At 34.7% G+C, this 15435-nt stretch overlaps 1 protein-coding gene across 13 annotated transcripts in view; it reads right to left on the bottom strand.

Annotated features, from left to right (window-relative positions):
* The window catches only part of Nbea (neurobeachin), a 646499-nt gene that overhangs the window by 102093 nt on the left and 528971 nt on the right, over positions 1 to 15435 (bottom strand). For all 13 annotated transcript variants that reach the window (XM_048800828.1, XM_048800832.1, XM_048800829.1 and 10 more), the window contains 3 exons: positions 8436 to 8553; positions 7996 to 8098; positions 3723 to 3838 (listed from right to left, as the gene is read on the bottom strand). In XM_048800828.1, coding sequence (XP_048656785.1) covers positions 3723 to 3838; positions 7996 to 8098; positions 8436 to 8553 — 337 coding nt within the window. The remainder of the gene's footprint in view (positions 1 to 3722; positions 3839 to 7995; positions 8099 to 8435; positions 8554 to 15435) is intronic.

The following is a 15435-nucleotide window of genomic DNA, read 5'->3' as shown; positions in this document are numbered from 1 at the left end:
CTAGAGGCTTGCTGAAAGGCAGGTTGCTGGGCTCCACAGCCAGAATTTCTGAGTAGGTAGGTTTGAGGACTCTGAGAATTTGCATCTCTAACACGTCCCCAGGTGGTATCCTATGCTGCACACAGGGAACTACGGTTTGAGAAGCATTGAACTAGGACAAATTATAGATATTTACACTTTTTGAATAACAACATCATACAGAGTGTCATCTACTTCTGTTCTGGCCATTCCTGCTGCCACTAATCTCACCCAAATCTTTACCACATGTTATTTTTCTTCTTGGAATCCCCTCTGCTTACTTTCTACTGAAGTCTCGCTCATGTTTCAATTTCCAATTTAAATGTCACCAATGAGAAGTTTTTCTTGATCTCTTAGTTTTAATGGTTTCAAGATCTGTGACCCCCAAATGGCTGGATGTATGGAACTGCTGGTATACAGGTCTGTTTTCCTGACTATACTATGATCTCTTCAAAGACAGAAAACATACTTTACTTGCTTCTGTAATTGCAGTGCAAAAGAGGGTGTGTGACACAGTGAATTGCAGTAATTATTTACCAAAAGAAAGACTGGGATCCCAATCAGAATAATATGTACTCCATGTTTGTATAAATATGTTAAATATACTCCACTGTAATTGTATATCTAAAAAGAACAACACAAAAGAATGAAAAAAACCTGACATCAATCTATATTTCTGTAATACTCTCCTCATAGCACTAAGTTTATGCTATTTCAATTCTGATTCACATCACACCTGATTATTATTTTGATTTTCCTCAAACTCCATACTGTATTCCTTATATTTCTTCTGAAATTTTGTTCTTCTGAAAGTTTGTTCTGATCACTGGGTGCAGAGAAAGTTTAACTCTGGAATTATCAAACATTTCTTATTTATAGTCTGGCTCTTACCTATAGCTCCAATACTAGCTGTTCTTCGTTCCAGCCTAGATACAATACTTGTGTTCCTGAATACACCATACGTATCCAACTGGCAGAAACTGGTGAAACTCTAAACTGGTGAAACTTTAAACTTTATTTCTCCACAAATTTTCTCTCCCTCCCTCCCTCCCTCTTTCTCCTTCCCTACCTTTTCCTCTTTCTTTCTTTAATTCTTTTTGTGTGGTACTGAGAATTACATAGGTGGATCTTGGGGTGCTCTAGCACTGAGTTACATTCACAACCTTTTTATTTTTTAGCATGAATCTTGTTAAGTTGCAGAGGTTGGCCTGGAACTTTCAATCCTTTAGCCTCAGCCTCCTGAGCAGTGTGCCACCATGTCTGGTATCCAAACACATTAAACATATTTAAAAAATCTTCCCCTCTGCTTATCTCTTGCAGCATTCACTATTTACAAAAATTATTCAAAACTTAACATCAGCTGCTTTAAACGTTCTTGTTTATGTAGGTTTCATTTATCTATCTAGATTGTAGGTGCTCCGAATTCCTTGTATCTATATTAATTTCATTTTTTTCTCATTGTTTTAATGTATAGTTGTAATAATTATTTAAAATCTCACAATAAATTCTTTTAAAAAGTCAATATCTATACAATTTTTATGTCACCAAATACAAAACAAGAAAGAAAGATACTTTTAAACTCCCCTGATGGAACTCTGCCAGCTCTGGCTTAGAAATCCAAAGGTTGTTCAAACCAGAAAAAGAAATATTGATCTCTGTATTGTTCAGGGGCAACTTTTGGAAGGGAACGGCAATATTATCAGCTCTATTCAGATTCAGACACAATGGTCTTTCCAAAGTTAGAGAAAGAGACTCCCAGAAAGCAAAAGTCATGAAGTGGGTGGTGGTTTTGGTGGAACTGTACCATATTGTTAGAAATCTACCCTACATAAGCAAATGCAGCAGAAAAGATGAAGAGTAGGAGAGGCCTTTAGAATGATGATCTAGGCAATGTTTCATCCAGAGGGTGGAGTGTGTTCCATCTGAGAACAGTAAAACCGTTTAATATGAATGTCTGCTAGACTAGAAACTGAATCGGAAGTGAGGTATATCACTTGTTTTACACCCAACAGCTCCAAATAACTAGCACAGCCAAGGAAAAAAACACAAGACCATCTAATGATAGGCTCTGAGATAAATCTCTGAAGAACAGATAATAGAAAGACTTAACAGGGAATAGGAAAAAAAAAAAAAAAGAACATAACTCAGTCAAATGTAAAGAAAATAATAGCCTGAAAAATCAAGTAAGGAAACACATAGCTGAAAATAATACACTAAATGAAAAAGAAGAAACTTTTAATAGTTTGAGATCCTTAATATGAGAGAAGACATGGATTTCAAAAGATAAGCAGCAAATAACAATCTGAATTTTGGCTGATAAATTATATTTTTTAAAAAAGGAATAAATGAAGATAAAAATTGATTTAAATTTTCTGTCTTAATGGGAGCATTTTAAAATGTTGATATGCTTTTCAGTACAAAAACAGGAGAAACATAGGTTATTAAAAAAATAAATATAGCTCTAGGAGAATGAATAAAAAGTTGACTACATTTTAAATCATTAGAAAGGTAGGTCAAAAATTATTCATGTGGACAAAAAGAACAATACAACATGAAAAGCAAGAAAACATAACATTCTTTATATTTCAAGTACATACGTTAATTCTATCTATATATTTAAGTAAAATGCCAGTTAAATAGTATAATACATTTCTTTTAATTTTGAGGGAGTAAATAGTTGTTTAAGATACATATGTGTATACTATATATTTGAATATATGAATATATAAATATATACGTAATTAAAATGCGAAGAGATTTCAGCATTCAAATAACTTTAACAATAACAATCATGTTCACCTGCTTATTTAATACATATCTATGTTATCCATGTTTAAAGTATGCCTATAGTATCCACAGTCATACCTGTATATGATAGATTATTAAAAAATACTATTACATAATTATATTTTAAAGCAATGATTAAGAGCAGTACATTGCCCTAAGTTCATGGTTGTGGGCATTCATTCATAACAAAATAATAATAGTGGCTTAAATTCATTTAAGTGCGGAAAGTTTCTGTAGAGCCTAATTTATAGAAGGAAACCCTTTGTAGTTCAACATGAATGAGGTCTTTTGGAGCTTAACTTAAGAAACAAGAAAGAGGTACTTAAATCTCATAGACATATATTTAACCAGTGACAACTAGTGACTTAGCAGGAAAACAAAGCCACTACCTCCTTTTAATTTACAAGCATATTGACTGTTGAGGTGGCTGGCAGTTACTCATCATTTAGAAAATGTAATCTGATTTTTTATTTTTACTTGAAGATTTTAAGGAAAAAGATGCTGTAACCCAATCATGCCACAATCCAGGTGACATCTGTACTAGGCAGAATCCTGTTGTTATTCTCCTGTCTAGCTGCAATTGCTGAGAATGACAAAGTAGTGAAATTACATTTTCCCATTATTATTTCCAGACACTCTCTGGCAATGGTTTGTTGACTCTAATAAACCTTCAGACAAAGCTGTCAGCAAAGGAAATGGCAGAAGGAGAGCAAGGAAAAGCCTCTTCAACAACAAATGCATCTAAAACCTTGGTATTAGCTTGTACAGCTTCTGATAAAATTTAATGTGAGTGCTTCAATATTTATTTTAATGCTGCTCTGGAATTCCAAAGGAAAAAATATATCACATCAAGTCATATTAACAATGATTTTGATGAACATAAACATATTGCGAGTTTAAAAAATGAGATGTCTTACCTGCTATGGTATTAAGAAACATCAAATATTCAAAGTTTGAAATTTCCCTTCTTTGCCAGCGCTGAGTCATGTTGGAAGATTTATAAAGCTGCCGAGGAGTGGCCAATGATATCCTCCTGTTAAGCACACCATAACAAACACAGTCTCTCTTAGCTCATGGCTTTTAAAAATCCAGTATTAACTAAAGTATTGGTTTGGAGTTACTCAATTTAAAATACTTTATAGTTTGTTTTTCTTAGACAAATATTAAAAGATATCTTAATTTTGGAAATAAGCAATATTTGAGAATTCTATTACAGAGAAAATACTGAGGATAAGCCTATTTGAAAGCAATTCTATTTGTGAAAATATAACAGTAAGTGGGTATTTACAAGTAAATAAGAAGAAAAAAGATAAAACCATACTCAAAATAAATCAAGGTAGTTTTTATACAATATAATAAATCTACCCCATGTTAACAAGCTAGATAGGTAATTTAGTCAAGTGTCTGCTTGCAAGCATTTGACTTAAATCTTACATAACAATGGTGGCTGTCACTAATGTGTATGCCTGCTTCCATACAATGTGTGTAAGGCCTCTACACACAATGTATATCCCTCTAATGAGGTCAAAAACAAACAACTGAGAACTGAGAATAAATGAGTAGTTCCAGAAGAAGGGACATAAGAACAGAATTAGGAAATAAATAAGAAAAAGTTTTATAGATTATAATACTTTCCAGGTTCAAAGTGGTTATCTAAATATAATAGAAATTGGTATATTTAGAAAATTATGATAAAACTTACTGAGTTTTAAAAATGATCAATGAAGTTTCCCAAACTTTTAACATTCATTGGTGTCTCAGCGATTTTTCATGGTACCCTATGGCCAAGTTTATTTAATAAACAGTTCTGCTTATTAAATAGTTAGGTCTATAGTTAGATCTAAACAACTCAGAAAATACTGAATGTCTGTTATGATTTGGAAGTTGTCTCCCAAATGTTCATGTGCTAGAAGGTTGGTGCCCTGTGGTGGTATTGAGCCTGCACGAAACTTAAGAATTGGGATTTTTATGGAAGGTATTAAGTCACCGGGTACTGTCCTTGGAAGGAATTCATGATGATTCCTGGACTCAGTGAGTTCTCAAGACATCAGGCTGCTATAATGTGAAGCCATTCTGGGTCTTTGATCCTTTCTGCATGTAAATGTCCGCTTCTGCTTCTCCATCATGTTGTGACATAGCAAAGGGGCCCTAGCCAGAGGCTGAACAGACAAGGCCTCCTGTTCTTGGAATTTCAGCTTCCAAAAACAGTGCATTAATAATTATAACAATTAATATAAAAAGAATGTGATTGTTTTAAGAATAATGACAATAATACTTAAAAACTAAAACACAAACTATAGTCCCTGGCACATGGGAAGTACTCAGTAAACAAAAGCTATGAACATATTAATTAAAGGGTATTCATTAGGTTATTCTAGCTTAATGGAAATATTACCTTTGTTCTAAACCTTTGATCATTAATCAACCATCTAATTTATAGTGTGATCTCTGTGGTGGGTATGCCCAAGAATTGGCCTAAAGAATTTTGAAGTCAATTGTTTTGTTAATATACCTGCCTTTGAATCTGAGTGTTTTGTTATTTTTGTTTAAAATTAGTATCTTGAGGCTTTAACTTAAAAGGTCCCTAGAGTTGGGTTAACTCTGCTTAACTGACAAAACCCAATGTCAAAAAGCAAAGCAAGGAATGGATCTCTAGACGTTTTTGTGACTCTACCAAGATATGGAGAGGTTCTACCTGTACGAGTCAGATATCATTCCTTCTATTGACAACTCTCTAAATATAACTAGACCTTACCCCCCCCCCACACATATATACACATTCATGGATGTGCATATCTACCTGTTTGAATTGTGTATGTATGTGCATGTATGTATATGTGTATAATGCACATGTTTTTTTTTATGGTTTACAAAGTGCCTTTTTTATTCTCTCAAAAAATTCTCGAATGATTCTGTAAAGATATTGTCCCCATTTTATGGTGGGTGAGAGAGTCATTCCTCTTGCCTGGAATTATCCAATCAATATTTACTGAGTTCCTACTAAATACTCAACTCTTATTGCTACCCAGCTTGTAAGTAGCAGTTTTAAGCCTAAGTTCAGTGTCCCCCTAACCTCTTCTGTTCTTTCTAAGACTACATGTCTCAGGAAGTTAAAAAAAATAAGCCTGTAAGAATAGTATTAGGAAACTAAGAATTAGTTGAACCTTTAGGGAAAAGTCAAGCCATGGACAACAAAAGGACTGAATGCCTTCATGAATTAACAGAGAAAGAAGTAATGCTTATCATTTTCTTTGCTTTCAGAACAATAGTCTTCCAAAAGTCAAAGTGAGATCAAATGTAGTTAAAAGAGAAAGGATACTCATAATAGGTAAAGAAAATAGTAAGAACACTACTGGTAGTTTTAAATAAATCGAGATTCAGGTTTAGACTAGTCCAAGAGCACTGAAGGAGATCACACATGCCTTCTAGAAACCCTTTAGTAAACTTTCAGCAGTCATGGTCATTGAGAAAGCTGCCAAGATGCAGGAAGAAAGTTAGATGTATTTGTGAGTTCTTAATGTTCATTTCTGGAAAAATTCTTGAATTGATGAGTAAACAAACAGACTGCACTTGGGAAAGGAGGTAGCGATTACTGTGAGTCAGCTTTGATTCAGTAAGAACAAGTCTTGCAAAACTAACCTCATTTTCTTTGATAGATTAAATGCATTTTTTCTTTGACCTGTATTTTATATAAGTGCTTCATTATCTACTAATGTCTTAGTTGAATCTTGTCATTCTACTAGGAAATATCCTGAGCATGTGCATACATGTCAGTGAATTGCTCTTGTACAGTATGTGAAAAGAAAATAGATAAGATGTAATACAAGGGAACTCCAGCTGAATAGCACTTAAAAAGCACTTTTGCAATTAGGCACTGTGCTAGGTGCTATAGATTAAAAGATAAATAAAACACAGTCCCTGTCTTTAAAATGTCTGTAACCTATTTAAGGAAAGATAGACAAAGATTAGTTTTCTTTCCATTCAGGTAGTACACTGCAGGAGTCTTCAGGAATAAAACAGTATGTGGTAGAAACTGTTGCATATCTACTCAAAGCCTATCTCCCTTCTTCTACATTAATGCAGTTCTTCTTTTGTTCAGGTAGGAGGCAACAAGGAGTCAGAGGTATATTTGTCATAAATTCTAGGGGGTTGTTGAGCTAAGCCATCAAACTCTCCCTACTACTTTAGGAGTGGGAAGGTTGTCCCATTCTGACCAAACAGGCTTGACATTCTGATCAAATAGACTTAAGATATAAACATTACTGAAGGTCCATGAGAAATGTATTCCTTCCTAAAACACAGAAGTTTAAAGAGAAATCCTTTGTATCTTTTTTTCCTACTTAATGTAGTTGTGTCCTCGAGGATGTGATATACGGAGCAGTAGTGTTAATTTTGTGAACATGAGGCCAACTTAAGAGTCCTGACATCACTGAATCTCTAACTCAATACTGATAATGATTTACTGTAGGTCTTTTATATTAAGCGTGTGTGTGTGCGCGCGTGTGTGCGCGCACACACACACACAGATACAGAGAGAGAGAGAGAGAGAGAGAGAGAGAGAGAGAGAGAGAACCCCTACTTTTAGTTGGGTATTCGATTACTTAGCATCAAAACCAGACTAATTGCTATTAGCAATAAGCATAATGATTGTGTTTTCTGCTCGAAGTAGTATCTTTTAATAAAATAAGGTTTCAAAATGATTCTTCTAAAATATCAAGATGAAAGATTTACGTAATAGTTAAAACTGTCATGATTAATGACTATTACTCAAGGTAAACTCCATGAATTTTATTATATTAATGAAGAAGCACATATACATAGCATTTAAAAAAGCATAATTCATATATTATTATATAGCAATTAGTCATAAACATCTTGAATCTTTTGGTATGTTTCCTACAAGATAATAAGAAACATGTCTTCTTTGTATACATGTAATTTTACCTATGATATACAATCAACTTTTTTACTTATTCATCTAGATATGTGTTAAATAAAACTCTGCTTTAACTACATTGTTATTTGCAAAATAGCTGTTTTCATAACTTCTTTCCATACAAATAACTCACAGAGAATGAAAATTCCTTGGTCCTTGAAATAATTATAATGGTACAACTGCACTGACATTTCTGTCAGACCAAGATTGAAACATATGAAGAAATTTAAGAAAATGTGTGATATAATAATTACCTGGCTTGTGGAAGACCATAGCTGGTTCCTACTCCAACCCGAGGCAAGCTATAAACAACTTTTTTTACTGTTGCTTGATCAGGAAAATTAAACATTACCGAGGCTGTGGCAAGAAGAAAAGAACATGATTTAGAAAATCATAGTAGAACTAAGCATCAACTTAAGAAATCATTTTCAAGTGTCTATCATGGTTTATTTGCAAAGGTAATTAATTTTCATGACAAAATAGCCTTCTCTATAGCTATGTCTATGTGAAACCAGGATTAACATTTTCAAACAAATTAATTTTTTCTTATTTTTAAAAATGAATTTTTTGTTTTAGCAAGAACCTACCCAAAGGAGAAATAAAGTGACAAAAATCAAGACAGCCTTACACCACATAAATGAATAACATCCAAATGTGAGCACATTTTTCTTACAAAGTATTTAAGAACACTTACTTCGGTTTGCCATAAATACTTCCAGAGCAGTGTTTTGTAGAAGATAACGTCTAGAAAATACGGCTCGTATCTCACTGAACATCCATTTTCCATGAAGTCCTTCCGTGTATGCAAGAACCTGAAATAAACAGTTTAAAGGTAAGTGGAAATCATTAAGTATTATTTAAGACTCTGACAGTATCTTAGTTGGTGTTCTACTAGAGTCAGTAAATTGGGGATTATCTTTCTGGATTCATGATAGTCAATTCACTTGATACTGTATATTTTGCAAAGTTTTTGCCTTTCTAAATTGTCTTGGTTGGCTTATGAGAATATGAAGGAGTGGAAAAATTACATTTTCAATGTGACCTTGTGACTTAAAACAAAATATATTGTTTTGAGTTTTGCATATCATTAACTGGATCTGGTGACCACCTATAACATATCCTGTTGGTTCTTTCTAATGTCCCTTCTCCCCTTTCCTCCTAATTTAATGGAAGCCCAGTTATTGTGAAAGAGTTTGTTTAATCACCCCAGGAAATGGATCATGATTAGTTTCAGGTAGGACTCAGCAAACTCTTTCTGTAAAAGGTTGGATGGTAAATATTTTAATACTTTGCAGGCCACATGATCCATTACAACTATGTAACTGCCATTGTAGTGTGAAAGCAGCCACAGACAATATATAAATAAATGGGTATGAATAAGTTCCAATAAAGCTGGATTTAGAATATTCAGGGACCAGAATTTCACTTAACCCATGGTCTAAGCCAATCATAATATTGTTATTTTCTGTTTTCCCAAATTTCCAGACCCACCATTGGCTAATGAGAACAAGGCCAGAGGCAACCGAGGATGTTTTAGAAAAGGAAAATGAATTACATGTAGGTGGCACACCCTTTCCACCATCTGGCTTGAATGAAAATGTGATGGCTAAAACTGTAGCAGCAATTGTGTAATCATGAGAGAGGAAAGCCAAGGTACTCGCAGCAAGGTTGGTCCTAACAATGAACTACTGGTACAATCTGAGATACCATCCATGTCAGGACTTCTTGTTACACGATATCAATTCATATTAGATTAAGCCATAATTATCATGTCTGTAACAAACACATTCCTTCTTGATACACCAGTGTATTTTAACAATACATAAATTCCTTTTCTACTTGCTTTGGTGTACTTACGTTTGCTTTGGTGGAAACAGAAACTGATTTTTGAGTTTTATATACATTAGATTTCTTTTTTTATTTTTTTTATTATTAGTTGTTCAAAACATTACAAAGCTCTTGACATATCATATTTAATACATTTGATTCAAGCAGATTATGAACTCCCATTTTTACCCTGTATACATATTGCAGATTCACATCGGTTACACATCCACTTTTTTACATACTGCCATACTAGTGTCTATTGTATTCTGCTGCCCTTCCTATCCTCTACTATCCCCCCTCCCCTCCCCTCCCCTCCCCTCCCATCTTCTCTCTCTACCCCATCTACTGTAGTTCATTTCTCTCTCTTGTTTTTTTCCCCCTTTCCCCTCACTTCCTCTTACATGTAATTTTGTATAACAATGAGGGTCTCCTTCCTTTACCATGCAATTTCCCTTCTCTCTCTCTTTCCCTCCCCCCTCTTAAACTTTGAAAAGAAGTTATAATTTCCTTTGTGCATATTCTTTCTTTAGAAAATAAACATAAAATACATATGTATATAATCTTTTGGTCCTTTTGTTTTGAAAAATCACATTTTCTAACCCTTAATTCAGTTTTGTCTTTCTCTAGAAACTGGAAGGTTTTTGGAAGTAGCCAGACAACTACTTAAATCCTGAGCCATTTTGGAGTCAGACTTCTATTAAATGTCAGCTCTGCTATTTGTTAAGTATAGGACCTTGGGAAAATTACCTAACTCCATTAGATTTTTGTCCTTTGAAAAGCAGTGACAATAATACCTTTTATTGGTTAGTTTAAGCAAAGCTGATGAAAGTAAAGTATATGGCCCTCATTATTATGTTCATAAGTTAAATATGTTCTTGTTGTTGAACAGCATATAACAAGTGTTTTTCCATTTCTAAATGCAAAACTTCTTTTTGTATATTTCACAAAAGGGTTATAGTGGCTTTCCATAATTTATATTTGTAAATTCTTAGTCAGCTATACTGGTTTCCAGATTTGAATTTCATGGAACAATGTGTGTGTGTGTGTGTGTGTGTGTGTATGTGTATTTTTTTTTTAAGAAAAGGGAAGGAATACTAATACATGGTTGCTAACTTCTTTTGTGTGTGTTAAATAAGAAACATTGTAAGACAAAGTTGAAAATGTGTTCAAGTATGACCATTATTTCACTAAAAAAATTTAAATTTGAAAACTCAAATAGTAAAATGAGTAAAACACAAATCTTCCCATGAAACCCATGTTGGAACCCTCATACCAATACTGGTATGCCAGGAAAACACACACACACACACACACAGACACACACACACGCGCGCACACATGCATACACACACATACATACACACAGATACATCTCATATATGTACCCCTTATCATATCTGTACCCATTTTTGTCTTTGGGAAAAATGATATAACTCAAAAAACCTAAGTTAGTTTGACTCCTGAAGTACTACTTGTAAAAAAAAAAAACTGCCAATTTTGAATTTATGGACTTTCAGGTCTGTCTTCTCCCTTAATTACTTGCTCTGTGACAATGAATCTGCACCCTTTAAAGATTTTTCCTCTGCTAGATGACATGATGTTAAACTCTGTCAGGAAAGGGCACTGAAGAGACGATGCAGAGGAGTCTTTTCTTCCCATTCTCGTGGGCTCACTCAGCAGGTTCCTGGGCCACAGCACCCAGCTTCTGGGGTGCATGATAGCTCACAGCACCCATTGTCCAGAAGTTTTCTCAGTACTCTCCTTAGCTAGCAGTTTCACTAGCTCCCTGGAGGGTGGATTTTTGGAAAGTTCTGGAGGACAGAGGTCCAGCAGGCTGCTCTAGCTGGGTCCCAGAGTGAGCTACAGCCAGGCCCTTCCCCAATAACGCTGAGGGACCTTCTCCTTGGATTCTATGATAGCCCTAAGACTACTGGCTACTCCTTTTATGTTGTATTCCTACACAGAGTGCTTGATTTCTTACCAGCCATTCCCTTGTAGCACCAATTTCCTTACATAATTTATATTATAATTATTTATATCACACTTGTTCTGTCTACAATGGTATGTGGCTTCTCTTCCCTGACTGGATCAAGACTGATCTCAAAGCTTAGTGGGATGATAACGTAGTGAGACCTTAGACACACCACTTGGGAAGTGTGTGGGGGATAAAGCCAAAGGTTGTGAGACTGAAGGCAGAGTGACCAGATGGGATACTACTCAGCCAAGTGATGAGGACTTTAATCAATTTGTATACATTTCAGAAATGTAAAGGAATATCATTTATAGTCAATTAAATGCTGAGTTTATGGCATGTTTCTATAAAAGTCTGGGCTTCAAGCCCAGGTCTGAAATATGAACTGATACTATAAAATTGTCTCTGTTTTATTTATACCTTTACTGGTTACATAATGTTCTGTGAGTTTTAGGACCTTCTATAGTAACTCTTTATGTTTGTTTTTCATTACAGTCCAAGATATTCTCTTAAGTCATTTAAGTACTTTCATCTATACTTGAGGTTTGTGGTTTTGTTTTCTTTGTTAAGTCAACCTTCCCAGATCATCTGGTTTGCCTGCCTGCTTCTCCAAATCATTGAATACACAATGAAATCTATTGAACAAATATTAACTACCCCATTCAGTTTTACTTTCTGAAAGTTGAATGAGCATAAATTTTATTATGTCATTCAAGTTATAAACAAGAATATTAAAGCATCTTTAGTTTCCAAAGCTTATGGACTTGAGCTATTTTCAGCTGATGACCTGGTATCCAGAAGAAGTGAAGGAAGAAAGAGCTCATGTGAGCCTATGCCCTGAGGTCTGCCCTACTCACTTAGGAGCTGAAGCCCACAGGAAACAACACAAAACAAATATAATAGAAGTGCTATAAACCTTCTATCCAAATGTGCGCTTAACACATATTATCTGATGATCATGTCGAGGAAAAATAGGGCTGCTGTGCACTCATGTGTATCAGACATGTATAATGTTGTCAGAAACATGTATATGACTGTCACATCAGGTTCATCTTTTTTTCTTCTAAGGCAGCTAATATTGTGCAAACTAAAAAGTCCTTGTTTAGTGATGACTTCACTGATCTCAAATCATCCAATACATATATCAGAACAAGTCGTAGAAATACTTTTTTTAAATGTGCAAAATCTAAATTTTGTGCCAAGTTATTTCCTGTTAAAAATGGAGGAAATGGCTGCAGAAAGTCAGACATGCTCTTCTTGGTGCTTTATGAAATTGTCACTAATCGACACTTGCAGCTTCAACCACTGAATTACAGGACTTGTAATGCAATGAAAAGTTATAAGTCTCCATTACCTTATGACTCCATATAAACCAATAACTCAGGATTAGAGCAAATATACTCAAGATGAAATAGTTCAAAAGATATTTCAGGTTTACATTCACATGTGATTAACCATGCTCTTTTCATAACTTCCAGCTGAATGGAGAGGATTTTAAGTTCTGAAGAAAAGTCACACCACAAGATGGAAGATGCCTGGATTCTACAACGACCACTGGAGACAATCTCTGGCTGATGGCTACTGTGTGGAACGTGGGGCAAGGTGTAGGGAGCAGCTGTGGAACTCCCTTGACCCCACTCCTTGTGGCTCGGTAACACTGTTTTACTACCAAAGGCATGAAAAAATATTAGAATGGGTTCTTTCTCATCTCTTTTTTCACATTACCATTCTCTCACTAAAAATATAAACAGGTAGCTCTCTCCTGGTGTACAGGCTGGGGTATAAGATCTAGTGAGGGGATGGGAGCCTCAAGCAACGGCACATTCAAAATGCCGATGGAGGTGTTAGGAAGTGTATGCCCCCATGACTGGCTTAAAAATAATTCTGTTACAAGTTGGATGGTTTTCCAATTCTTTACTTTCAAGGAGGAAGAATTAGATCTAGTTGGGCTGTTACTGAAAGACAATTAAAAATAATGACGATAGACTTCTAGGTGATTTTTAGCATTCAACTTGGAAAAGGGACAAAACACTAAATAACATTGCTTTAATAAACTTCAGCATCCTTCTATTTATGTATGTGAACAAGATTTTCAACATATCTATAAAAAAGAAAGGAATAACTCTAATATTGATTTCTGTATTTTTCTGGCAATAAGTAATATTAATTTGTTAGCTATGCACCTCAAGATGAATTTTGAATGCCAGTTTGCTTTTTAAAATCGATAATTGACTTTAAAAGTGCAAAATATATTTATGTTGTTGAACAACTATAAGCTAAATAATTGTAATAACAACTTATTCCAAATAAGCACTTAAAGTTTATAGTCTCAGAGATGAGTCAGTTGTGAACAGGAGAGACTGAGTCCCTGACTTTCAGGTGTTTGCAATCAGGAACAGAATCACAAATAACAGGGAAGTGGAATAACAGTACCCCAAGCAGAAGGAAGAAGATGTATGGAAATAAGGCACCATGGGCAATGGGTCCAAGCTTTCTGAATATAGCTTGTGAGGAGGAGAGTATCAAAAGTAAAATTAGAATAATAAATTATGAGTGGGAAGCCAAGGCGTAAGGCTAGATCTTGCAACTCATGTTGGAGTTTGGACTCGGTCTGAGAACAATGGAAAGCCACCATAAGATTGTAAAGAGGCAAGATGATTAAATTTATACTTTAGAAGTCATCATTATGGCTATGATGTAGAGATTATTTTGACTAGAGAAAAGCCACACTGTTCCAAAAATCTTTGTAAATGATATTCTATAATTATGAGTAGAAAATCATGGACTCATTAGCAAAAAAAGAGTATTATTTATACTTCTTCAACAGTGTCTCTCACACTGTGGTAAGTACTTTTAAATTCATCTATTTGATTACATATATCCCATAAGAAATGCTAGACTTCAAAAGGGTGGAGACTAGATTTGTACTCTATTTAAATTTCCTTACAAAACTTGCACATAGATGCAACTCAGTCAAGTTTTGTTGAGTAGAATATTTAACAGTTGAATTTACAAATGAACTGAGTTGCAGCTGGAGTCTTCAGAGCCTACTTTATCTTCAAATGTGTACTCTCCAAATTATGGTAAAACTCTTGAGATGAAAAAATGGTATTGGCAAGGTTGCTTCATTTTGTCCTATTCATGAATGTCCCCGTGGGTAAATACTAAATCTTTGGCTGTGTTTCATCATTTTCTCAAATTTGGCATATGCTAATAATCTTATATTTCCCCTCTGATGCTATTTTTAAAAAGGATGAGGGTGAGAGACCAGAATTCTACATTATATGAAAAAATACTCAACATCTCTAGCAATTAAAGAAATGCAAATTAAAACTACACTAAAATTTCCTCTCATTCTAGTCAGAACAGCAATTATCAAGAATACAAGTAACAATACATGTTGAGGAGGATGTGAGGAAAAATGTACACTCAAATGTTGCTGGTGGAACTGCAAATTGGTGCAAACCACTCTGGAAAGCAGTATGGAGATTCCTGAGAAAACTTGGAATGGAACCACCATTTGACCCAGTTATATCCACTCCTCAGTATGTATTCAAAGGACTTAAAATTAGAATATCACAGTGACACAGACATATCCATGTTTATAGCAGGTCAATTCACAATAGCTAAGCTTTGAAACCAAACTAGGTGCCCTTCAACAGATGAACAGGTAAAGAAAATGTGATATATATACACAATGGAGTACTACTTGGCCATAAAGAAGAATGAAATTGGGCTAGGGATGTGGCTGAAGCGGTAGTGCGCTTGCCTGGCATGCGCACGGTGCTGGGTTCGATCCTCAGCACCACATATAAATAAAGATGTTGTGTCCGCCAAAAACTAAAAAATAAACATTAAAAAATAGTCTCTCTCTCTCAAAAAAAAAAAAAAAAGA

This window comes from Marmota marmota, unplaced genomic scaffold (genome assembly GCF_001458135.2).
Source record: "Marmota marmota marmota unplaced genomic scaffold, marMar, whole genome shotgun sequence".
Classification (NCBI taxonomy): Eukaryota; Metazoa; Chordata; class Mammalia; order Rodentia; family Sciuridae; genus Marmota; species Marmota marmota.
This window is presented reverse-complemented; position numbering and strand designations above follow the sequence as displayed.